The sequence below is a fragment of the Plecotus auritus genome (assembly GCF_963455305.1).
Source record: "Plecotus auritus genome assembly, chromosome: 6".
In the NCBI taxonomy this organism is placed as follows: domain Eukaryota; kingdom Metazoa; phylum Chordata; class Mammalia; order Chiroptera; family Vespertilionidae; genus Plecotus; species Plecotus auritus.
The window spans coordinates 130,879,578-130,907,168 of NC_137773.1; the positions used below are offsets into that span (position 1 = coordinate 130,879,578).

General features: G+C 41.4%; 1 protein-coding gene across 2 annotated transcripts in view; it reads left to right on the forward strand.

Annotated features, from left to right (window-relative positions):
- The window catches only part of CFAP20DC (CFAP20 domain containing), a 247,873-nt gene extending 223,459 nt beyond the window's left edge, over nucleotides 1–24,414 (forward strand). The window contains exons 16-17 of one of the 2 annotated variants that reach the window (XM_080673477.1): nucleotides 11,803–11,897; nucleotides 23,848–24,414. In XM_080673477.1, the coding sequence (XP_080529603.1) occupies nucleotides 11,803–11,897; nucleotides 23,848–23,960 (208 nt within the window). In that variant the 3' untranslated portion in view covers nucleotides 23,961–24,414. The remainder of the gene's footprint in view (nucleotides 1–11,802; nucleotides 11,898–23,847) is intronic. The other variant, XM_080673476.1, reaches the window with a different exon arrangement.
- Nucleotides 24,415–27,591: the final 3,177 nt, after the last annotated feature.

Genomic DNA, 27,591 nt, shown 5'->3' on the forward strand with positions numbered 1-27,591 from the left:
GGAGAAAAAAGCTCCTGACTGCACTGAACTCCAGTTCTGGGCGAGACTCTGGGGACCCAGACTCATTTGGGGAGAAACTGGACTGTCTGTCAGCGGACGGAACTCGAGGGCGGCTTTCTCTCAGAGGTGCTTGCAGCGATTACCATGGGACACTGAGACACAGGGGCCTATTAGGGCAGGGCTGACGGGAAACCAATGCTGTCTGCTCTGCCCTGAGACTCCGCCCCAACCAAGCTGAGCACAGAGGCTTTTGCAAGTCTTGTCTCATAAGGGTGTCTCCAGTACAGAAGTTCTCCCAGCGTAGACACAGCTGATCCTCACAGCCAATTGGCCTGGAGGTCAATTCCTCCCAGTGATACCAACAACAATCAAGGCTTAACTACAACAAGACTGTGCACACAGCCCACAAAGGGGTGCACCAAGAGTGTCCACCTCAGGTAACTGGGGAGGCTGAGCCACTGGGCCCTATAAGACACCTAGCACACAAAGCTACTCTATAAACTCAGGGAAGTAGCCAAAATGCAGAGACAAAGAAACAGATCACAAGTGAAAGAAATGGAGGAAAGTAAACGACTGAATATACAGTTCAAAACCACGGTTATAAGGTTTTTCAAGAATTTTCTAGAAAAGGCCGATAAATTTAGTGAGACCCTCGAGGATATGAAAAAGGACCAACTAGAAATTAAGCATACACTGACTGAAATAAAAAATATTATACAGAGATCTAACAGCAGACTAGAGGATCGCAAGAATTAAGTCAAAGATTTGAAATACAAAGAAACAAAAAACACTCAACTGGAAAAGCAAAAAGCAAAAAGAATCCCAAAATATGAAGATAGTGTAAGGAGCCTCTGGGACAACTTCAAGCATACCAACATCAGAATTATGGGGGTGCCAGAAGAAGAGAGAGAGCAAGATACTTAAAACCTATTTGAAGAAATAATGACAGAAAACTTCCCCCACCTGGTGAAAGAAATAGACTTACAAGTCCAGGAAGTGCACAGAACCCCAAACAAAAGGAATCCAAAGAGGATCACACCAAGACACATCATAATTAAAATGCCAAGAGCAAAAGACAAAGAATATTAAAAGCAGCAAGAAAAAAAACAGTTACCTATAAGAGAGCACCCATACGATTGTCAGCTGATTTCTCAACAGAAACTATGCAGGCCAGACAGGAGTGGCAAGAAATATTCAAAGTGATGAATAGCAAGAACCTACAACCAAGATTACTCTACCCAGCAAAGCTATCATTCAGAATTGAAGGGCAGATAAAGAGCTTCACAGATAAGAAGAGTTCATCACTACCAAACCAGTATTATATGAAATGCTGAAAGGTATTCTTTAAGAAGAGGAAGAAGAAGAAAAAGGTAAAGATAAAAATTATGAACAACAAATACATATCTATCAACAAGTGAATCTAAAAATCAAGTGAATAAAATATCTGATGAACATAATAAACTGGTGAATATAATAGAATCAGGGGCATAGAAAGGGAGTGGACTGACAATTCTCGGGGTGAAAGGGGTGTGGGGGTGCGGGAAGAGACTGGACAAAAATCTTACACCTATGGATGAGGACAGTTGGTGGGGGGGTAAGGGCATGGGTGGGGTGGGAACCGGGTGGAGGGGAGCTATGTGGGGGGGGGGGGGGGAGAGGAACAATTGTAATAATCTGAACAATAAAGATTTATTAAATAAATAAATAAATAAATAAATAAATAAATAAATAAATATTATCTTTGCTAGAAATTGCTACATTCCTCATGTAAGACCTCCTGTTTAAGTATTGCACTGGGCTGGCTCCTCTGACCCAGGCCTTGTGATAGTGGGTTGTAATGAGAGTTATATATTAATTATTGTCATAGTTTAGATTTCTCAATGAATTACTGCCCCAAATAAATATTTAAATGTATACAATATTGTAGACAGTTTTATTACAGAGCCAATTGGGAGTCAAGGCAATGGATCAGCATTAAGTATCACATTAAAATGTAAACATGTAAGATACAGGTACTAGGCTATACATTTCTGCTTTTTAATAAGTCACCAAAAAGGGATGCTCTTGAAAAAAAAAATTATTAAACATACATAAAGTAAAATAAAAACAATGTCAGCAGGAGAAAATGGACTAACCTGACGCAGCATCTCTCAGGGTCTGTGGACTCCCGATACGAAGAGATGTAACAGTTTCAGATGCACACACGCGGGTGGTGCTGTATACTCTGTCCTCCCTCAGGGGAGTCAGTGTCTTAAAGGCTCTCAAAAGTCCTGCAAGGAAAAGTCCTGGTTGACTTTGTTTAGCTGATAGTTTTCATATTTTATAGCTAACATGGAAATCTTTTCTTCAAAATATACTTTGTGCTTTCTTAGTTAAAAAGCCAAACAAATGAGTTGCTTTGATCAAAATTTTTGAATGGTATAAAATCTTTTAAATATTAAGTTAAAATATCACTTATCAAGAGTATTATGCAATCATTTTTATAAGATAAAATCAGAAGCACTTTACACCAGAAGAAGCACACACCATATAGTATGACTCAAAATACTGAGGCACTAAAACACAAGATTCATACATCTGACTACAAGGGGGGATTAACTTTTGCATGACAAAAACGAAGTAAATGAACACAAATTACAAGGTAAAAGAAAGAGATAAAAAATAATAAAAGGGTCAAGAGATATGAACTGACAAAATATATAGACAGAGATATAAAATACCACATGCATATACATAAGTAGTAATATAAAGTACAGTCACCTCCACTGATGATGCTCATAATGAAAACAAATGCAAATTAAAACTACTTTAAGATACCAGCTCTCATCTCTCATATGAGAAAGCATTAAAAACTTGATGACATGTTCTTGTGACACGGCTATAAAGAAACCAGCACTTCCATGCATTACTGGTGGGAACACAGATGTGAACAATCCTGATGGAGGGAATTTGTCTAACAAAACCAAGTATATATTTACCTTTTTTCCAGGAATCCCACTTCTAGAAATTTACCTTGAAGATATATCTCCAGATATACACTGAGTGGCCAGATTATTATGATCTCTGAATGCATAATAATCTGGCCACTCAGTTATATATATTAGAGGCCCAGTGCATGAATTCATGCATGGGTGGGGTCCAGCCAGCCTGGCCAGGGGGAGGGGACATGGGCGGTTGGCCAGCCTGCCTGCTGGTTGAACTCCTAGTCAAGGGGATAATTTGCATATTAACCTTTTATTATATAGGATATACACGGAGTGGCCAGATTATTGTGCATTCAGAGATCATAATAATCTGGCCACTCAGTGTATATACAAAAATAGATATGCCCATGGTTATTCGTTGCAGCATTAATTGCAATATTCTTTCAGTTAATTTGCAGTAATGTAAAATATTGAAAACATGCCCAAACATGGGAGAGTGGTGACATAAGCGATAGCACACCCACACAGTGTAGTACTATGCAGCCATAAGAATGAGGAAGCTATGAACTAGTGTAAGTGATTTCCAGGATATGTTTTAAGTTATAAAAATGCAAAAAATTAATTATAGTATGCCACCTTTTATTTAGGAAGGATAATGAATAAAAATAGACATGTGTCTGCTATTTTTTGCAAAAAGAAAAATAGAAAGGAAATTCCAGAACTAATGAAATTGATTACCTATGGAGCAACGGGTGTGATGGCATGGAAGCGATGAGGGGTGGGAACAGACTGGAAGGATGAGTAAAATGTAAGTCTTACCTGAATATGTCTTTCTGTGTAGTTTTGACTTTTGAACTGTTAATGTGTAACATTCTCAACAACAACACAAGTAATAAAATCATTAAGGATAGAGAAAAAAACCTAAAATGTGATACAAACTGTGAGGTTCGCGGCGCAGGGAACAAAGGCATAGAGTCCAGGCCAGTCAAAAGGAGGTTTAATCTTGCACTCCCGGGTGAGGTTCACCGGTCCTGAGGGTAGGCTGGAGAAGTCACATTGGGCAGGAGCTGAGGCACATTTTTTATACAGCTGTTCAGTGAGGGCGGAGGACCATGAGCTGTTCAGTGAGGGCGGGTGGAATTTCTGCTGCGGGCAGGGGTTCCAGGAATGGAGCCAATATCTGTGTCACCATTTGCCTGGAGCACTGGTCTGTCACAGGTTCCAGGAAGGGACCAGCATTTGTGTCGCCATCTGTCTGGTGCACTAATCTGTTATCTGCGTCACCATCGGTTGCATGCATCGGCTTCTGGAATTCCTCTGACCTAACACAAACAAAAGCTGTTGACTCTATATTTCAAATGAATAATGCAGATGCTTCTCGACTTACGATGGGGTTATATCTGAAATTGAAAAGATCCTAAGTCAAAAATGCATTTCATACACCTAACCTACCCAACATCATAGCTTAGCCCAGCCTACCTTAAATGTGCCCAAAACACTTATGATAGCCTACAGTTGGGCAAAATCATCTAACATATGAACACACCGTAGAGTATCAGTTGTGATTACATGGCTGACTGGGAGCTGCAGCTCACTGCCACTGCCCAGCATCACAAGAGAAAATAATACCGCATATTGCTCGCCCGAGAAAAGATCAAAATTCAGAGTGCAATTTCTACTGAATGCTTATTGCTTTCACGCCATTGTAAAGTCAAAATTGTAAATCAAACCATCGTAAATCAGGGACCGTCTGTGTAACCACACTGAAGAGGGGGTAGGGGGAATAACTAGCCCAAGTAAATTAGGACCTAGTATTTTGACTAAAGAATAAGAAGAACCATAAACAGAGAACCCTAGAGAGTAGGTTAGAGGTTTTCTGTTGGTTGTTTAATTTGTTTTGTTTGCTTAGCAATTCTGCCTTGATTTTTGGCGTGTTCTGTAGTTCAGAAAATAGTAAAAATAGTGCAGATGATGGGAGCCAGGTCTCCACAGCAGATGGGAGTTACAAATATGGAAGGAGGAGAGATGAGACAGACCTGTGGTTGTATTAGAATTGGAGAAATCAGCATGAGCCATGTTACAGGTCAGGGACCATCGTGAATACTTCCCTCTGTCTCTGTAACACAGAAGCAGCTGTAGATGATACATAAGCAAGTGAACATTTTTGCATTCCAATAAAAGTTTATTTATGGGCACTGACATTTTAATTTTATGTAATTATCATGTGTCATGAAACATTATTATTTTAAAAAATTTTTCAACCATTTAAAAATGTAAAAACGTCTGAACAACATAAACAGATGAACAAAAATAGATCCAGAGACATAGAAGCACAGAACAGACCATCAAACCTCAGAGGGAAGGAAGGGGAGGGAAGCGGGGTTAGAGATCAACCAAAAGACTTGTATGCATGCATATAAGCATAAGCAGTGGACACAACAGGGGGTGAGGGCCTGTGCTGGGAGGCAGGAGCAGGCTAGGAGAGGTCAATGGGGGGGAAAGGAGACATATGTAATCTTTCAACAATGAAGAATTAATATAAAATAAAATGTAAAGCTGTAGAAGCCATTCTTGGTTTTTAGATTGGACAGACCAGGCAGTGGCTAGACAGGCTTTGCCCAAGGGCCATCCTGTACCAACCATTCTAAACAAAGAAGTAGTGGTAGGTGATAATTAGGTAAATAAACAGATCACAACAAGCAAGTGTGATGTTTAGTGGGGGGACCTGAGTGAAGGACTAAGGAATTCTTTATACTCTTAGAATTTGATAATTTTGAAAATATTTTTTTAAAGATCCCTATACTTTTCATGGCTACTGCTAAGAAGGAAAAACATTAATCAAATAATTAGCCTAAGGCAGGGGTGGGCAAACTTTTTGACTCGAGGGCCGCAATGGGTTCTTAAACTGGACCAGAGGGCCGGAACAAAAGCATGGATGGAGTGTTTGTGTGAACTAATATAAATTCAAAGTAAACATCATTACATAAAAGGGTACGGTCTTTTCTTTTTATTTCAATAGTTTTATTCATTTCAAACATTTTAACAAGAAGAATGTAAACACTAATTATTATAATTTGAAACTTCAAAAAATGGAGGAATCATAGCACAATAACATACCTTATATTGAAGATGGCAAAGGCAAAATAAAATTGCCTAACAAAGGAAAGGTACAAAAGCCTTTCAAATTAAACTTAAATATAATAAAATAATTTAAAACTAAAACAAATAGAAAAGAACAAAATGTGTAAACAGTAAATTAAACATTTTCTTTAGTGCAACTTCCAAATTATGCCCGGGATGTAGATGTAGATGGCAATGTAGACTGGGTTGAAAGGTTTTTGGTCTTTAAAACATCAACTTCAATGGGAACAGTGTTGTTGGTCTCCTTTTTTAGCTAATGCATCAAAGTCTGGAGTTAGTTTTGTTGTGGCTATTCTCAGGATAGATCTGAGGTGTTCGTCAGTTAAGCTGGATCTGTGAGGGGCTTTGTTGATGTTCATGACGCTAAATGTCTGCTCACAAACATAGGTTGACCCAAACAGCACCAGTATCTTCTGTGCCATCCTCCGGATGTTTGGAAAAGTGGTTTCATTAAGTGAAGCATAAAAGTCTCTTAGTTCGAGAGAGCTGAATTTCTCCTTTAGGACAAAGTCAGACTGAAGATCGATGAGTTCCAGTTGCACCTCTTCTGGTGCTGTTTCAGGGTTTTGTGACAAAGGACAGGCCACCAGTTGAAGTGACTGGTCAATTTTTTCAACATCAGAAAACCAATGACAGAATTCTGCATGCAGGTCATCCAGTGATTTGCTGTATTTCTTCACGTTTTGGATGGTCTCCTTCGGTGTTGCTAGTGTGGCAAAATGAGTGAAGACTTTGTCTGAAATTTGTCTGGAAAAGAAAATCAGCTTCGATTTAAAGGCTTTCACATTAGTGTACATGTCATGTACATACTGATCTTTTCCCTGTAGCTTCACATTTAGCTCATTCAAATGTGAAAATATATCTATAGCAAATGCAAAGTCACACAGCCAATTCTTGTCACTCAGCTCAGTAAATTCATCAGACTTCCCCTTTAATTTCAAAAATGCACCAATCTCTTCTTTGAGCTCCCACACTCGTTGGAAAACTTTGCCCAAACTCAACCAGTGGACACGAGAGTGGTAAAGTAGGTCGTGGTGATCCGCATCAGTTTCCTCCAGAAACTTAATAAACTGACGGTGATGAAGTCCCTTTGCTCGAATGAAATTAACAAGCTTTACGACTGGATTAACATGATTAAGTTGTAATATAGACTTGCACAATGATTCCTGGTGAATAATACAGTGAAGAAAAATAACATCTTGCTTAGGGTTCTCCTCTTTCACTTTATCCTGAATTCTTTTTAGCAGTCCAACATTTTTTCCAGTTAAATTTGGAGATCCATCTGTCATGACATTAGCAAGTTTACTCCATGGTAGCTTCATTTTCTCGATGACAGTGGACACCCAGTCATACAAGTCCTCTCCCCGTGTTTTTCCTTTCAGTGGCTCCATGGCTAAAAACTCCTCCGTAATTTCAAAATTGTCACTAATCCCTCAGATAAAAATTAAGAGCTGAGCAGTGTCCTTTACGTCATTACTTTCATCCAATGCTAGTGAATAAAACTTAAAGAACTCTGTCTTACTATTTAACTTGCTGGCCAAGTCTTCATCAATCAGTTCCACTTGATGAGTCACTGTCCTGCGCGATAAGCTGAGTTTTTCAAACTTGCCTTTGCTCTCTGGACACAAGAGACCTGCTGTCTCTATCATACATTCTTTCAAAAACTCGTCTTCAGAGAGAGGTTTGCTAGCTTTTGCTAATTTGAATGATAGCATAAAACTTGCTTTGGTAGTTGTCTCTTGAATTGCAGTTTGTCTGTGAAAGACATTTTGCTGAGCCTGTAATTTAGCCATCTACCTCTGTGCAGTAGCCTCCCATTCTTGAGGTGACTGCTTGCTAGCATAGTTGCCATGCTTTGTGGCAAAGTGACAGCTGAGATTGTACTCTTTGAAGACTGCAAGTGTTTCCTGGCATATCAGACATACCGGCATTGATCGGACTTCGGTGAAAAAATATTTTGTTGTCCACTCCCTCTTAAACACTCGGCATTCACTGTCCACTTTCCTTTTCTTTGGTCCACTCATGTTTAATATTGGGCTAAAACCAACAGTACTGTTCTCTTATTAAATTCTTTACTAAAATAAGACAGTAAAGTATAAAAACAAGTGATTAAATTTGCTCTACTATAACATTTTTGGTCTTCTAAAAAATATATATATAACAAAATCATCTGAAAAAGTTCAGACATGGGACAGAGGCACACCCTGACCATAGAGAACAACCCCTTTCCTCCATAGGAAACATGTGTATCTTTCACACAGGCCCTTTGTTTATGGTAACACACATAGCTGCACATTGCTGTGTCTTCCAGACACACTTGTATGGGAGGTGCTAGGGCAGTGCAAAACATGGGTAACCAGTAGTTACCACTAGCACTTCAGTTACTGGCAAAAAACAGCCGCAGTACACATAGTGTGAAAGAGCCCATTATCAATGTCAGATTGCATCCACTGGACTCTATAAAAACAACCAAGTGCCACTTTTAAATGCCAATTGCAACAGTTTTTCTTATTAAAAGCTGGAAATGACAGGATATTTATATATATACCCCTACTGTGACAGCCTGGCAGAGCATTACAAAGGAGAAAATCCAGCATCTGGTGATGTCCATAAGTACAAGACTTCAGGCTGTCATTACCAGGAAAGGGTTTCATCCAAGTATTAGATATGAACATTTGATTTTCAGTTTTTCATTTGTCCAATTACTTCTGAAACCCTGAAATTAAGCAATTTTGTAATAAAATCTTTAGTTCATCACATTTCTATACAATCTTTTTGTTCAACCCACTGAATTAGGGTTCGTTCACACTAGCTGTGCTGCCGTTGCAGTGTGGTGCGGTACTGCAATGCAGCGCAGCTAGGGTTAATGCAGGGTACACAGGTTTCCATCATGTTTGCATTGATGCTAATGTGCAGTGGTGCATGTTAACACAAATGCCCTGTAGCACACATTTTTACAGGCGCAAGGGGGAGAAGCAAACGCAGCGCAAAATGCATTTGTTTTGCCGCTAACACATGCGGTTAGTGGCCACGGTAGCGTTACTGATACCGCATCCGTATCAGCAAAAAAATGCAGCCGCAGCATGGCTAGTGTGACATGTCCTCTGTGTGTCTTTTTCCCTGCTGCGCGCGTCCACAGTGGGAAAAAAAAACTGCAGTGGATACAAGCCCTAAAAGCTGAAAGTCTTTGTTGTTTTATTAACAAGTCATTGTGATGTACAGAATGTGGGAACAGGAAAAAAATTGTGTTTGAGTAGAGCTCTTAATCTTACCTCAGAAAGGCTCTGATACTGTGCTCTCCAGGGGCGTGTCTCCCGACATCACCATGATAACGTGTCTATGCATTCCCAGGGTGATGTCGGGAGACGCGTCCGCGGTCATTACAAGGAGCCTCTGGAAGATTGAGAGGTTGTTCCTTTTACTCAGAAGAAGGAGCTGCAGCCGTGTTTCCCGACGTTGCCATGTTAACACTGCTGCTGGTGAAGGAGTGGAGGGGAGAGCAAGAGAACCCTCCGCTCTTTCGGCTCCGCGGGCTGGATAGAACTGCCGAACGGGCCAGATCCGGCCCGCGGGTCGTAGTTTGCCCACAGCTGGCCTAAGGAGTGAATGCCTTGCTTTTCATAACAGTCACACAACAACCCCACCGACATTTTTTCCCATGTCCATGGACCATGAGTAGGTGCTTCTGCTGCCATTGGGTGGAGTTTCTAATTTGTCTCTGGGGGTATCATCATAGGACAGCATTTTTTTTCTCCTGTTCATCCATCCTTGCTCTCCATCATTCTTACTGAGTATTGAGGTCATCGGGCTGATAATTCGTGTGCAACCTTATAATTTTCTATAATGTAGGAATTTTTGGTCTACTATAAATAAATGGACTACTAGTAAATAAAAAGTGCTTATCAGAAAATGCCTCATTAGTTTGGAAGTCTGTGACAAATCCTTTTTGATGTCCTTAATGTGTTATTATGAAATTCAATTACACAGCATGCTCACCTTGCTTATTTCACTAGCCATAATCTAGTAATAGCTGAGGTGTGCAGTTACTTAAAGTATCTTAAAATATTGCAAATAGGAAATGGATAATTTTTACATTAAGGTACTTTTTATACAAAAAGTGTAAATGGCTTGCAAGGAAAATCTCTACTGTATAGACTTGTAATCATTCTACCATCCTTTATTGGTTTAATGTCAACAGAATCCAATTCTTACCTTGGTTTATCATTGTAGATAAAGTCACACTATGATCTTCCTTGATAATGAAGATGGTGGTGATAATAGCTGAAATTTATTGAGTGCAACTCTGTACTCAGAGCCATGGCAAATGTTTCTCATCCATTTTTTTATTCAATCCTAACAACAAAACGCTGGGGTATTGTTATCTCCTTTTTATAGATGAGGCTTATGATGTTAAGTGATCTGGCCAAGTTCTTACGTTAGGAAAGGTGGAGCAGGGATTGGCCTGGAGAACCACTATGCTTAGTTATGGTTGGGACTATCTCCCATTATAGATAAAGGCTAAAGGAAGTACAGGAAAAAAAATGCTTAGTCAGGATGGCATGCTCCTGTTGAGAAGAATAAGGTAAACCACAGGGTACTATATCAACGCAAGAAATAGAATTCGTGTTGTAAAATCCTTCACATTCCCCTGCTTGCTCCCTTCTCTAAAGAAGCACAGGAGCAAGTTTCGAGCTAAGAAGGGGTGAAGTAGAGTGCACAGAGACGCACATCTTCTGCATGTCACCCCTCACATCATACCCTCCCAGGTGTCTACTAGAGGGAACAGGGGACTGGAAAAGAATGGCGGAGGAAGGAAAGTCAAGCCATTGGGAAATGAGGCTGGAGGCCAAGGGAGAGGGGATGTAGGAGTGCTCTGGAGAGGTTTTGTCCCCAGGCCTAATGGGAGCACTGAAGTAGTGAGTCACTCAAGGGCCCAGCTCCCTCACTCTCCCTTCCTTCACCCCCTGCTGCTGTAGAGCCCTGAATTAATGCAGACTGACTCCCACCCCTGTGGCTGGTGCACAATCACTCCAAGACTAACTTCTGCTTTGCGTCACCATGTAGAGTGTTGTCATTCGTGGCATGTGACATGTGTCTTTGTCGGCTTTCTTACCCTGAGGTTATAAGGAGCTTTGTCTCTGCTGCATTTTTTCTGAGTTATTGAAATAATGTTCTTATGCGAGAGAAACTGCTACAGTTTAATAACAAACTTTTGAGAAGAATGCCCTCTTTATGCAGTTGATGTATTTATTGAACAACTGCAGACAATACCTAATTCATGATGGTTCAACTTAATTTTCTGGCTTTACAGTGATGTGAAAGCAATAGCATAATAAATTACCTGAGATAGTCAACACTTTACTGTAAAACAGCTTTGTGTTAGGTGATTTTGCCCCAGTGTAGGCTAATGTAAGTGTTCTGAGCATGTTTAAGGTAGGCTGGGCTAAGCTATGATATGCGGTAGGTTAGGTGTATCAAATGCATTTTCAACATACAGTATTTTTACCTTATGATGGTTTATCAGGAGGTAACTCCATGGTAAGTCAAGGAGCTCTGTAGTTAGTTAAGTGATTGATTCTACATTAACCAGTTTATAAAATAAATATTAACTTTTGAACATCTTGTCTTTCTGAAATACAAACGAGGAAGATCCAGGGAATTGAAAATCCAGGGAAAGGTAAAAATTGCATATGGAAGTACAGGTGTGTGTGTTCATTGGCTCTTTGTTTCTTTTTAGGGACTGGTTAAACATGCTGAGCCCACCCATCGTTCCTCCCAGTCGGCAGCCAGCAGAGCAGCATCAGGATTCTTCTGGAAGTTTGACTGCTCAAGGTGGGAATATGAAAAGTGCTATGCATAAAAAAATAAATATAATTAACTATAAATAGAGAAAATTGGTCACTTTGAGATGCCACTTTTTTTATTAAATCCTAAACGCCTAGACTCCCACACCCAAAATCAGTTACCTGTGCCTCGTTTCATACAATGATGGGTTCTTTACAACTAAAAAGAACAAAGAGAGAAACTGTCCTCGTTCTTCTAAAGGTTACTCCAGGACAAAATATGGTTTAAGGAGGAAGAGCATGACTTTGGTGTCAAACTGACCTTCATTTGAATTCCAGCTCTACCAATTCCTGCTGTGACCTTCACGATTTTGGTTACTGCATTTGTAAAGTAAGACTAATAACAACAGATAGTGCCCACCTGAAAGTTTTTCACGAAGATCCAGTGAGGTAGACTGCACATGAGCACTTAGAGAACAGTCTGCCACATCCTATTACTGTGAAGCAGACTCATTCCAGTATCACTGAGATTCATGCTTTTGTTGTTAAGATACAGTGGGGGTTGGAGGTTATTTTGGGTTGGTTTTGTTTTTTTAATTTTAAAAAAATTGTCAATTATATTGACATAAAGCAAATGTTGGCACAGAGCCAAGGTAAGTAGCATTAGTAATGGAGAAACTGGAAGGAAGCAGGAATGAAAATCTACCTGGGGTTCCCTTTGTTGGAGAGAGCTGTAAAGATGAACCATTAGTTTCTGGTTGTGAGTAGGGAACATGGCTGTCAGCAGTGTAGAGAGGAGGAACACAAAGCATGTTTGGTGGAAACAGAGGGCTTGAGGTGGGGGGCTCAGGGATCTCAAGTTCGTAACTGGAGTGACAACCTCAGAGCAGGACTCCATGAGACAGTTTTCTGAGTTGGATTGTGATGATTGAAGCTCTGTATCTGAGGTTAAAAATTTTTTTTAACCAATATAAATTGCTCCAACAAAGATGCTAGTTTTGGGGAGGGGGGAGCGGGGTTCTTAGTTGCCCCAGGGAGAAAGTGGAACATCCATTTTTCTTCAGATATGGATAATTCGGAGTGAAAGCTCATACATCTGAGTGTACATTTGGGTCGCCCCAGGGATAGAGATGTCTCTGTGATTTACTATCTGAAATAGATTATGCCCTTAAAATTGGGAATCTTTTTAGAGGCGTACATTTATAATTACTTATGATAGAAAACTAGAATCTCGGCTGTCAGAGGAGACCTTGCTGTGAGGGAACAAATAATGTGTTATGTTAAGTGTCCTAAATAAGACACAGGAACGGAGACCACGGTCCTTGAGCAAAGGCACCCACAAGGTGTGTTATGAGAAGCAGGTGAAAAGATGTGTCAAGTCCCCGTTGCAAAGGGAGTTTTTGACAGCAGGAGCTCAATTACGTTGAAGGTAAACAGAACTTTCATCGAGGACAAATGAACAAATTAAACTCAGAGGATTATAAAAATGTTCTGGTTAAAGTTAACCAGATCTGCGATCCCTTCTGCGTATCACCCTAGATTTTTGTCAGCGGTCCCTTTCTCCTTTTCTGATATGTTCGGGTGGTTTGTAGCTAATTAAAACCATCAAAACCCAGTGTCTCTTATTTGGTTTATCTTTATATGCTATATTGGCTTAGTTTAAATAACATAGAACAGATCATACTTACCAAGATAGTATTTTTATCTGATCTTATAAAAAATGTGCTTGTCAAGGAAAAATAATGGGGTCAGTTATCCAGTTTACATCATCAGAAGGAGAAGGGAGGCACAGCTGTGGGCAGCCTGGGACTCTTCCTGCGTTCCTTTTCCATGATACCATTAATTTAGCACTTACTATGTGCCAGACACAAGTTGTTACATTTAGCCCTCACAGCAACACCATGAGGAAGGTACTCTGTGTGTGTGTGTGTGTGTGTGTGTGTGTGTGTAGTTGTTTTTTACAGCTAAGGAAACGGAGGCACAGTTTCTGAATAACCTGCCCCAGGCCACAGTCATTAGTGGAGCTGGGATGTGAATCCAAGCATCTTGGTCCCAGAGCCCAATCATTGTTTTTATTCTTTTTTTTTTTAGTTTTGAACCAAGTAAATAGATTACTTACTGTAAAATATGCACAAAACCAGGAAGTGAAAGATTGTTCTTCTATTGAGAATTCCTAATCAATAGGAAAAGCAAATTAAAATATCTCAAGGGCTCAGTAGCTTAGTTCTTTAAGGAAAAAAACAACAACAGACTTCTGGTCACCCGTTTCAGCCCTGGACCTGCCCCCCGCCCCCAAGCTTGTCAGAAATGACAGGTGGCCACACTGCCTCCATGGGAGTGGCTGAGGGGTGAGGTGACTGCTGACCATTTCTACACATGGACACTGGGACTGTCTTCACAGCCTTTTTACAATTTGTAACTTGTTTACTGTTTGTTGTCTTTTTCCCCTAAGTAGCCTCTGAATTTTCAAGAGCAGAGACTTTGTCAGTTTTGCTCACTCCTGGATCCGAGTACCCTATGCTCTTTCTGGTGTATATCAGATATTCTGAATTTTCGCTAGAAGGAATACAGGAAGGGAGAAAGGAGGAAAAGAGGGAGAGAAATGTTCAAGTGGTCATTTCTTATCATAGCCTTGAAAAACCAAGTAGGCTAATTCATTGAAATCTGACTTTCCGTTTTCTCCCTAATTCTAATTTTTCAGTATATTAGGTATATTTCTAAAATTCAACAATCAGAGCATTAAATTTAGAGCCATTAAAGCAGTTATAGGCTACATTATGTATAAGCAGTGAAAAACCTTTCTTTCAAATGAAATTTCATGTGGAATCCCAATATATAAGAGATAAAAGCAGAACTGCTTTGGCTAAAGGGTCTCTGAAACCTGCCCTGGGGCTCTGATGAACCAGTTAAAAACACTGATGTAGCCCTAGCCCATTTGGTTCAGTGGATAGAGCGTCAGTCTGAAGCATCCATCTTATATAAAAACTGCTGTTTGAAATTTTAACCCTGCTATTTGGCTTCTGTAAATACTTGCTTGCTTAAATAATAAGGAAAATAAGACTACTCCCACTTCAGAGAGGCCATTAAACCTTCCCCGGATGAAATTATCAGTGCTGGTGCAAGGCCAGGCCTTTGGTTGAGGTCTCAAGGCCCCAGCACATAGGGGCTCTTTAAGAACTTGCAAAGGGGTCCAGAAACACCCCGTATTTGGGAGGTAAAAACATAAATAGGGAAAGTTCCTCCATGTTGGGGTCCAGAATTTGAGAGACATTTTCCTCTGGACCCGCGCGTAATAAATGTAACTCCATCTCTCTAAGTATTGCTTGGTTCTTCTCCAGTTTTCTGTAACAAGTCAGCAGACTGTAGGGTCCCAGGTTTGATTCCAGTCAAGGGCACATGCCCGGGTTGCAGGCTCAATCCCCAGTAGGGGATGTGCAGAAGGCAGCCAGTCAGTGATTCTCTCTCATCATTGATGTTTCTGTCTCTCCCTCTCCCTTCCTCTCTGAAATCAATAAAAGGTACACATTTTTGTACCTTTTGCTTAGCAAAACCACATAGGATATTCCTTTATGAATATTTATTAATTTCACATGAGACATAAATATATTTAAAAAACAAAACAAAACACTGATGTAGCCCATCCCCTCAATTTGACCTTGCCTAAGGTCAAATGTTAGAGCACAAGCAAGGATTAGGACCCAGGCTTCCTCCACATCAGTGCCTTTCAGCAGAACCATTGCATTGGGAAGTAAAGTCGTTCTGAAGGCTGGTTCATAGGGAACAGGGTTCTCCCATCTTCTGACTTCTAGGGTGAAAACACTAATAACTAAGGTTTATTTCATCTGCCTGCGACCCAGGCCCACATGTGCACTTTAATCCTCAAGATAGCCTACTAGGTGTAGGTAGGTACTATTATTGGCCCATACACATGGACACTGGGACTTAGAGCAAGGAAGAGATCAGAGATGAAGAGGCTGAGATGCCACCTGTGCAGCTGGAGGCATAACTACATTTAACAGCAGGGGAAAGTTGGCCTGACCAAGACAGAACTCTGGAAAACTTGCCCCAGGCTCCACAACAGTGAGGGCACCCTTTACCTGGCCTTTGAGTCCCTACTTCATTCGGTGCAAGTTTGTCAAGCCACAGTCTCTCTGGACCAGAATGTCTTAATGTATAAAAGCCACCTTAAGGTGACTAGCTCGGCTTCCAGCCGAGCCAGCCAGCCAGCAGGAACAGCCTGCGCTCAGGCCACTCGGATGGAGGAGTAGACGGCTCTTCCCAGCACCTCCTGGGACACAGTGTGTTTGCGAATATCAGTTGCCATGGGCCCGGTGCCCTGACACTTACTAAAAAGGTGTTTTCCTGAAGCTCCTCTGAAATGTAACAATGGGAAGGTAAGATTTCAGAACTCACTCAAGAAAACTACCAAACTGACCTTTTGAAAGTGAACGGACTTTGCTTGAAATATTGTTGTCAATTTGTATTTGACAGTTGTTTCTTTACAGATGTGACCCTTAAATTATTCACACTTACCAGCTCCAAAGTAGAATAAAAATGACCTCTGTCTTCAGGCTTGCAGCCTCTCTTGCAGTTGACACAGATCTTGACCAAGAAAGGCATTCAGAAGGGCTCTTGGAGTTGCCAGTCTCATAAAAATAACATTTTTGTACCTTTTGCTTAGCAAAACCACATAGGATATTCCTTTATGAATATTTATTAATTTCACATGAGACATAAACAGGCAACAGATGCTTATTTTATAGATGTAGTATCTAAATTCCTAGTAAGGAACTTAGAGAAATCTCATGGCTCCTCACAGCCAGCAGAGAGGGGAATCTGGCTGCCTGCTTGGGCTCTGACAGATGACTACTTTCACATGTACCTAGTATTGAGTCCACACAATTATTTCACTCTTACCTAGCACTGAGTCTACAGCAGTCTCCTAAAATCCGCTGTATTCATTACCTCACCAGACATTCTGTTTCATCAAACAACTGTGCACCCTCAGTGGCACCAAGGATACGGTAAACACCCCATAAATACTTGATGAGTGGACAAGTGAGTCTTCTTCCCTGGAAACAGGAGGAAGATTTGGTCTACTCTGGATCGTCCTTATATCTTGAAGATTTATTTAAGATATAAAGGAGACCTTCTCCCAGAAAAATCAATACTGATGATTAATAGTAATAACAGCTCGGCCTGGCGTGGCTCAGTGGTTGAGCATCGACCTTTGAACCAGGAGGTCACAGTTCTATTCCTGATAAGAGCACATGTCCGGGTTGCAGGCTGGATCCCCAGTAGGGGGCATACAGGAGGCAATCAATCAATGATTCTCTCTCATCATTGATATTTCTCTCTTTCCCTCTCCCTCTCTGAAATCAATAAAAGTATATTTATTTTTAAAAAGTAATAATAGAAGTCAGCCTTAATAAAGCACCCACCATGTGCTGGCACTGGGTGGAGTTTTCCTGTGTATTTCCTCACAACCACTAGTCCCAGCACTCCCAGTTATGGGGTTCGTCGTGTCCCCACCTTAAAGGTGAGGTTACGGTCACAGCCTGGGTCAACAGACCACTGAATGTGGAGTAAGATGCTGACCAGGCCGCTCCACACCCTGAGCCCCTGCGCTGTGAGAGGACCACAGAATTCCCATTTGGGTCAATGAGAACTGGACGGCTGAAATGTCCACTGTAATTTCTTTTAATTTAGGAAGTTCTTTTTCTTGAAGGTTCTGGGTTTTTTTTTTTAAAAAAAGTATTTTCTTTAGTATTCTCCTTATCCATAGAGCCCCCACCTCAACTCAGTTTGTAAAGTGCTTCATTAGTATTTATGACATTCTTGAATCCAGAATCCCTGCCCCTCCCCTGTGAGGTAAGTATCGCCCTTTGTTCTCTGACTAACCACGGGGCATGGAGATGTTTTCTCTTGTGCAGCTACGCAGGGCCCCAGGGTGTCTCCTCTGCAAAGAAGTGATTGGGAGGTGGGGGAATCAACACTATCATTAAGATAAAGAGATGCCTTCCCCCACCCCCAGCACTGGAGTGGACCCTCCAGCAGACAGGTGAACACATTGCTGGTGTCTGAGGCGCTCTCCCTTATTCCAGAACCACACCCCACCACTTATCCCTCACATGGGCCCAGAGGGTGGGGCCCAGGAAGTGGTCCAGCGCCCCTTGCTGGGACTGGGTGCATTTCCACCAGCTGCAGTGCGGCACCTTCCTGAAACCAGACCCCTGAGAAGTGATGGGCTTTGAGGCTTCCCAGCCCAATAGTCAGGCAGGGACCTTCCTTCATGTGAGACAAAAAGGCATTCAGAGTCAAAAGCCACACGATTGTTTTGTGGGGGTTTTCCAGCTTTGTTGAGACATAATGGACATATGACATTGTGTAAGTTTAAGGTGCACAACATGATGATTTGATATACTGTCCGCATTTACAAGTGGAAACTACCCAGAAAGAATGAAATTGCAGTTAACTCCTAATTAATCATCTAAATCCTCAACATGTCACTTTAAATGGCAGTTTACAAGTAAAATACTGCCACCGGTGTTTACAAAAGGGGCGATGCACTTATTTCCCAAATGAAACCTGAACTGTAATCATAGCATGTTATTTGCCTTCCAAAAAACAATATAGCTTTCTAAAAGAAGTATCTTTTCACTCATCTCATTCCATTGTTGATCATTAATCTTCCCCGTTGAGAGTACGTATCTGCTGAAAACCAAACTTCAGCAGTTCTCAGTGGACTTCCTCAGGCTTCAGTGCAAGTTAATTTTACCCTCCTGTGAGATATGCTGGTGGTAGAGTTTGCAAGCACCTGCTTCTCTGGAGAATCTTATCTAAAATGTCATCTTTATTGCTCCTAAGGCTGACTGTTCCCTATGGTGATCCCTCCCCATTGAATTGTTTAAATAATAGTGTATTAGTATGCACATGAAAATACAGTCAATCTGTTCTCAAGATCTATAGGAGAGAAAATGCATTAACTTTTTTTTTAATTCTAGATGGCAGCATCAGAAAATCGAAAATCAAGACAGTGTCTTGATTCAGAGATTTTAAATCTGATAAAGTGGTGCCACATCATTTATTTTTAAGCTTGAAGACTTAGCTTGTGCATATAGGTTTTCTATTATTTCAGTTACAATGCATTAAATATAGGTAATTAAGCACTTGTATTAATTGACTTTCAAAGGGTGACCTGGAGGGATTGTTCACCCGTTCAGCTCTGAGGGGAGGGCCTCTGAGGGGAGGGCGGGCAATGATGCTGCGTTCGTCTGGCTCCATTGGTCTTTCTCCAGTCATTGCTGTTAACCAGTTTCAACGTGGATGAAGCTGGAAGTTTATAAATAGATTATTATCTGAAAGGCAATTTTATCTCACTAGAAATGGCTTTATTGTGTGCAGAAGTGTAAAAATGTAATTTGGATCCCTGACCAGATGCTCTTAGTCTGGTAGGAGAAAATGGCTTTATTTGTTAATTTGTCCTTTTAGAGTTTCTACAGCCAGTCTTTAAATAAAGCAATTTCACATTTGGGGGGAAAACAAACTCTGCACTATCCAAGAATATAATTGAAAATTATCCCATACCCAAGCACAATAATTACCTTTCAAAACGTTTCCCATTGCTGGATATCATAGTGGCAATTGCTTAATGATATTATAATTTCATTACATAGGAATTACAGTGGCAAAAACGATGTAAGTTGGAGGCTTTGAAAATTAAGTTGTAATGAAAACAAAACCCTTTATGTAAGTTTAAAGCACTTATTTCAATGTAAAATTATACATAAGGTCACCCAATTTTTGTATGAGTGCCAGTGTTGGTAGAGTTTAAAATTCATCCATTTAAGGCTTTTGTACTAAACCCCACAAAACCTGCCTTAATCCCATGGTTATCACGCATGAGGTCCCAGTTCTGTAGAGATGTGTACGGGACGAGCGCGTTTCTGCAGCAGTTATTGCTCCCGTCTCTCGGCGTTACGTAGCAGGGCCCCTCCTGAGGGTTGGGCCCACTCCATCCCTTGGCAAGCAGGTGATAAGACCCAGGGCTCATTACAACCCTTACTGACATCTTGAAAAATTCCTGACTGGTTATAAAAAGTATTGTTTTCTAAGTAAAATAGCATCAGCTTAAAACTTTATCTTTTGGGAAAATGCAGGCACAGATGCACTAAATAACTAAATAGCCTGTAACTCTTTTGTGCCCAATGTCAGAATCTCCCCGATGTGTGATGACACAAGAAAAGACATCCGATGTAGCTCTCTAAGCTAGTTTAACTCATAATGCGTGATATGTGGTTTTAGCATTACACCTGATGGAAAAGTTAGTTTTACTTTTTAAAAAATATGTGATTGTTAGTGTAAGAACTGTTTTTATTTTCTAGTTGTGGTCTTCATTTTTCATTCAAACCAACTGTTTTTTTCTTTTGAAAAATCAGAAAGATAAAGTTGGGGGTAGGGAATAAGGTATTAATGAACATATTCCACTCATGTCTAACTCCAATATCTTAAGTTTCCCATGGTGACAACTATAACTGTTTATTGAATGCTTACTGAGTGTGATGAGTGTTACTTTATTTAGTTCTCACATGTGCTATCACAGGCACTGTTACTATCCTTATGGTACATGTGAGGCTCAGAGTAGTGACTTTCCCAATGTCCCACAGCCGGGAAGTGGCAGAAATGGGATTTGGACCAGGTCTGTCCCACTCCCTTGGCTAAATGTCACACTGCCTATGTCCATGAGCCCTTTTTTCATCCTTGAAGCTTCATCAGTGCCCCTGTTTTGAGTCACTAAAAACATCATCGCCTATAATTCATGACTTATTTTATTGTTATTATCCTTAATAGTAGTGGTAATGATCATCATTGAACAGCTACTGTGCGATGCCTGGCACCCAGTGTCCAGTGTCTGCCACCACGCCCTGTGAGACAGGCACCGTTATTCCCGTTTCATAAATGAGCAAACAAAGGTCTTGTGACGTGAAATGACCGAAGCAGCCTAAGGCGATCCGGGCCCGAAGCAGCGGGCTCCCATCCCTCCCAGGTTTGGTGGCTTCTGCAGCCCCGCCGTGCTCTTCACCTCTCTGCCATTGTGCCTCCCAGTCTAACTCCTTGTTTACCTGCAGTGGCTGCCTGTGTGTGTGTGTGTGTGTGTGTGTGTGTGTGTGTGTGTGTCACATCTACAGCTGGACTGCTCAGCCGCATCGCAGGCACATAGTAGTTCCTATGGATAAACTGGCTTGGTTCTGTTCTCTGCAGTAGCCCCAATATGAAAGAGGTGACGGGTTGAATATGTGAAAGTAAACGAAGTGCACACTCTCCTTTGATGTACAGAAGTGACCTAACGGGGGTCCTTTTCGATATAAAACAGCCACTGAAAAGCATTCCCAACCTCTGCTACGTAGAGGAAGCAGGTGGAGGCAGGGCCCTGGGCACCACTCTTAAGGTGACAACAGTAAGTAAAGGACAGGCAGCCTGCTTCTCCACGCTCCTGTTCTCAGTAAGAAACTGCAGGGCGCTCAGGTCGGCTGCCACTGTGATGTGGCTGTTCGCTAAAGCCTGTCGCAGTTCACGGACATAAGCCACTGCAGCCGAGAATCACAGACACTCATCAGAGGCACCTCAGGGATCATGGAGCCTGTCCCCTGTCGTAGTCAAGGTTCAGCTACGAAATCGCACACAAATGGTTGCCCCAGCCCCTGCTTCACCTGCCCCAGGGTCCATGTTCCATTCCCTGGTCGCTCAGATGTTTAGAAAATTCTTCCTCCTGCTGAGCCAAAATCTATCCCTTTGTAACCTTCACCTGGCCACCCTATTGCTTTCTCCTGGAACCACACAGAATCTTCCTTTCTCGCTCATTTGCCACCTTTATATACTTGAAGCCAGAGGCCACTGTCACCTTCATTGAGCTGTGTCTTTTCTGGGTGTAGTAAGTCACGTTCCCTCGGGCTCACTGAGCTGTTCGCCTCTGCTCTCCCACTGGACGCTCTCATCTTTGTCAGTGGTGTTTGAAATATGACAAATCAAATTTCTTTTGTTTCCAAACCTGATTTTTTAAAATGTAGGACACCTTCACAATTTTACTCTTTTTCATGTTTAAATTCCTGTAATAAAATAGCTCCCAATTGAGTTGAGTTACACCACCTTCTTAATAAGACAGCAAGCTAGTATGGTCGAAAGAATACCTGAGTCTGGAAACCTAGGTTCATCCCTGAATCTGCCTCTAACCAACCATGTGACCCCAGATGAGCTATTTAACTTTACGGACCCTGGTTCCTCATCTGTAAATTGGGCACGAAAAGTCCTGTCTATTTCACAGGACAGTGAGGATCAAATAAGCTCCTGCATGAGAAGTTGCTTTCTACACCAGTGAGGGCCCTGCCAGAGGTTAGTGAGCAGGGCAGATGCAATCATTCCTCTGTTAGACTCCACTCTGACTGCCAGACTACATGCCCTAGAGGGTCTGCTGATTGTGTTCCCCCCACCCACCCCCGGGTCACTTCACACTCCTGATGGCCTGGTTCTCCTATCACCACATCCCCAACACCTAGCTCAGAGCTTGGTGCAGGGAAAAATCACCTTGAGTGTTTGGGATGGTTAGCAGGAGGATGGGCAGAGGAATGGCTGTGGTGCCATTCCAGGCCCTCACTTCACCATCTTGGCTCCACTTCCTGGGGCTTAAGTCCATCCCGTCACTGTCCCAACAAGGTCCATGCACCAGCTTGATCTGATTTGGGGGGTGGGGGTAAAATGAAGTCCCACCATTACCACCACCTTCCCTTACTCTGGGCAATGACACTTAAGCTCATGGGCTTTGTTTCACAATCATTTATTCACCCTTTCAAAGAACATTCAGTATTTATTGAGCCTCTATTGCATGCCAGCCCTGCCTATGCCCACTACCTTCCAAAACTGCCCCTGGTAAGGCCGTGACCCAAAAGTTTGGTTCTTAGTAGCCTATGGCAAGGAAGACAGAGGAGTATTGTCTTAATCGCCCTTCCTACCTGAGCCTGCTCTGGTTTTCTCCAGCTCAGGGAGATCTTGCCTCCCAGCCTCTGAATTTCTGTTACGTGGATTTTCAGGAGTACCCAGAAGGCACTCGCTGGTGACGGTGTCAGGTGCCCAAGTACAGAGCACACATTGGGCAGAGAAAAGGTACACGGGAGTCATCTAGTAAAACAGGTTTCTCATTCCATGCCATTTGTAGGAAATCAAGCAAACCTTGCTAATAACTTGGGCAGTAGCAATTCTCTTCATGCAAACCATCCAAATGGCTGTCACAACAGCAACAACAAAAAACCTCATCATGCTCACTATTCCCAGCAAAGTTCACATACTTCCCACCACTAATAAAATGACAGGTCACCTGGCATTGTGTTTTCCATATGCCTTCTGTGCTTTATGTATCCTATTTTTGTTTCTAAATATTTTTTAATTTTATTGAATTTACTCTATTAATAAAAGTATCTATGTTTCAGATGAACAACTCTATAACACATCGTCTTGTATATTGTATTGTGTGTTCTAAACATTTTATCCTAATTCATGCTTATTTGGTAGTCTTTTTAGGCTGTATGAATGGGGATTGAGTTTTTTATTATGTCATTCAAGTCACACTTTTGCATTTGCACAGCTCTGGCCCCTGAAGAAGCACAAAACTATGACGGATGCTTTGAATCCTACTGGTTTCCCTAACCCTGATTCACATAACCCTTAGTCCTTTGGCCGACTCCTTCCCCCTCCCTGCTAGTTCTCCACACTCGGTTTTCCTTCTCCTTCCCACCAAAGCGGGCCTGTGATTGCTGACTCTTCCCTGCCTTGCACTGCATCATCTCGTCACATCTGCCGCGCTCCTCCATCAGCACCGACATCTACCCATGGAAAGAAAGTCCCCAGGGAGAGATGGCGATTCCTGTTTCCTTGCTCTTCTGATGTTGCAGTTTAGGAATTTGGGGCAAGGCCAGTAGCTAACATGTCTGTGGTTCCCCTTCCCACAGGTGAAGAAGACCTGAGTGTGGAAGAGGACGAGGAAGTGCTGACTCTTCTGTATGACCCATGTCTGAACTGTTACTTTGATCCCCAGACTGGGAAATACTACGAGTTGGTGTAACCCCTCCTTCCAGGGCAAAGAATGGCCACCCCCAGGCCACACAGGACAGCAGTTCTGACTCTGTGGACACCACAGTGTGCGTGTGGGGCAGGCCCGCAGAATCAGAAGTAACTGAGAGAAGTGAATTTCTTTTGTAAATAATGTTCGATGTTAAGAATAACTACATCCTTTTTGTAGACGTGTGTGCCTTTTTGGAACTGTGAAAGAAATAATACACAGGCAAAATTTTAGGGCTTTGAATTGGTTCTTATTTTTGGTTCTCATCTTACATATAATTTTGTTTTTTTCATATAATTTTATGTAAAAATTAAGAGTTATTAATTCAAATACTTTGCAGTGTTAATCTGTAAATGATGGCTGGGTGTATAGAAAATGTATTCTTTAAACGATATCTGGGTACCTTTTATTTTATTACCTATTTGTATTAAAAATAAAATATGATGATCAGAAGACTACCTCTTAAACTGCTCCTTTTTATGTATCCCACTTTCTTTACCAGAATATTCCTAAGTAATATTTACCTTTTCTTAGACGCTTAAAAAAGGAAATGTGCACTGGTCAGACTTTATTATCTCATTTTATTGGCACTGGCCCCACTATTTCCATTTCATTATAGTTCATCCAGAGTTTGCCGAGATCACAACATTGTTAATCACTTAAGCTGCTTAGCACTGTGCTTTGCTTTGCTGCTTTTTTTTTTTTTTACCAATTACCTCTGAATTTTAACAATATGATCCAAACCTAGCTCCATGGATCCAGATTTTATAAGAAGTCAGCCATTTGAGCACCCCAGACGCCTCACCACATCCGTGCTTGGGCCCAGAGAAATCGGGGAGGCTTTCTTTGGTCTTCAAGGTTATGTCACTGAAACCTTGCGATGCAGCAGGGAGAACTTGTGTGCTTCCTGAATTTGAGTGGATGGCCTTGAAGTGGGTGCCAAGCATATTGATGTTGAGCTCAAGGAAGTACTTCTTATATTAGCTGGCACATGTTGTTATTTAATAAAGATTTTTTAATAGAGAAGAGTACCATTGGGGATGAAGAAGTATGGGTGTACAGTTGGGTTTGATGGCAGTGCTGTAATTTTATTTAATGTTGTTTGATAGAGGAAATAAGAGCTTCTTTCTTCAGGAGTAGATTTGGGCTCCTATGCAAAGGATCATACATTATGTAGGACCATGTTTGTGTATGATAAGCTTTTAATCTTATTGTTCACAAAGTATAGCTTTGTTATGAATTTCTCTCAAAGATTTTTATACTTACAAAATGCAAATCCATCACTGGGACTTCAGAAAGCATGCAGAATGATATGGTAAAATAGTTGGGTTATCTTGGTTATGACCTTGAAGGCTGGAGTGGGGCTTAGAAGGCCTTGTTCCTGCTTTAGTCAGTCTCAAAACATCCACATACATGGGGAAGTCAAGTCTGTACTAGTTAAGATGTGTAGTTACAAATATAAAAAACATCTAAGCTAAAAAAAAAATCTTAATGATACAAGTCTGTCTCATGAACCCCAAAACAGAATGCTACAAAGCCTCCAAATGGACTCCAGCTAGAACAAGAAAACTATAGGAAACTGAATTGCAAGCAACATACACCCTTGATCCCAGAATTCAAGGATTTGTTGAATGATCAGATGCAGGAGGTACAAAAATCAGGGCAGCTCCGAGGATCCTGCAGTGGAAACCAACATTTTCTCCTGATAATAGTCACCAAAATGACAGCACCACCTTTTTCTGCCTGGAGCCTCTCCTCAGGGAGCAAGTGGCTAGTGGGCTTCACTTGTCTGTTATCCCCAGCCTGTATGGAACAGGAGTGGTATAGTCCCTGACCGAGAAAAAGACACTGTTAACAAAGTGGAGAGGGTTGCCAAGTAGGCAGAAATGACAGTTGTCTGCCTGGGAATCTGGACACATTATTACCTCTGATTCATCTTGCCCACCTCTTCTCTCTTCTCTTTCTTTCCATTTCTCTCTCTCTCTGTCTCTCTACCCTCCCCCCTGACACTTTCTCAGCTCCTCAGTCCACCTGCCAGAACATTCAGCCATTCCAAAGCCCACACCTCCCACCATACAGAAACATTAGCTCTCAGTTTCTATTCAAAAATCCAGACAGGATTCCAAGTGGCCCAGTCTGGTTCGATGTCCATGAGAACCTTCGACTGTTCATTTCTGTTGAGATTTCTACATAAGAGTTGAAAAGAAGCAGGCGTGCTTCACACTGCTGATTTCAAACCAAATGATACATCAAGTTTACTTGAAAAAAAATTTTTTAATGAATCTTTATTGTTCAGATTGTTACAATTGTTCCTCTTTTTTCCCCCCTTAGCTCCCCTCCACCCGGTTCCCACCTCACTCTCTGCCCTTACCCCCCAACCCACTGTCCTCATCCACAGGTGTACGATTTTTGTCCAGTCTCTTCCCGCACCCCCCACACCCCTTTCATCCCAAGAATTGTCAGTCCACTCCCTTTCTATGCCCCTGATTCTATTATATTCACCAGTTTATTCTGTTCATCAGATTTTTTTATTCACTTTATTTTTAGATTCACTTGTTGATAGATATGTATTTGTTGTTCATAATTTTTATCTTTACCTTTTTCTTCTTCTTCCTCTTCTTAAAGAATACCTTTCAGCATTTCATATAATACTGGTTTGGCGGTGATGAACTCCTTTAGCTTTTTCTTATCTGTGAAGCTGTTTATCTGACCTTCAATTCTGAATGATAGCTTTGCTGGGTAGAGTAATCTTGGTTATAGGTTCTTGCTATTCATCACTTTGAATATTTCTTGCCACTCCCATCTGGCCTACATAGTTTCTGCTGAGAAATCAGCTGACAGTCGTATGGGTGCTCCCTTGTAGGTAACTAACTGTTTTCCTCTTGCTGCTTTTAATATTCTCTCTTTGTCTTTTGCTCTTGGCATTTTAATTATGATGTGTCTTGGTGTGGTCCTCTCTGGATTCCTTTTGTTTGGGGTTCTGTGCACTTCCTGGACTTGTAAGTCTATTTCTTTCACCAGGTGGGGGAAGTTTTCGGTCATTATTTCTTCAAATAGGTTTTCAGTATCTTGCTCTCTCTCTTCTTCTGGCACCCCCATAATTCTGATATTGGTACGCTTGAAGTTGTCCCAGAGGCTCCTTATACTATCTTCATACTTTTGGATTCTTTTTGCTTTTTGCTTTTCCAGTTGAGTGTTTTTTGCTTCTTTGTATTTCAAATCTTTGACTTGATTCTTGTGATCCTCTAGTCGGTTTTTAGGTCTCTGTATAATATTTTTTTTTATTTCAGTCAGTGTATGCTTAATTTCTAGTTGATCCTTTTTCATATCCTCGAGGGTCTCGCTAAATTTTTTGGCCTTTTCTAGAAAATTCTTGAAAAACCTTATAACTGTGGTTTTGAACTCAATATCCAGTCATTTGCTTTCCTCCATTTCTTTCATTTGTGATCTGTTTCTTTGTCTCTGCATTTTGGCTGCTTCCCTGAGTTGATAGAGTGGCTTTGTGTGCTAGGTGTCCTATAGGGCCCAATGGCTCAGCCTCCCCAGTTACCTGAGGTGGACACTCTTGGTGCACCCCTTTGTGGGCTGTGTGCACAGTCTTGTTGTAGTTAAGCCTAGATTGTTGTTGGTATCA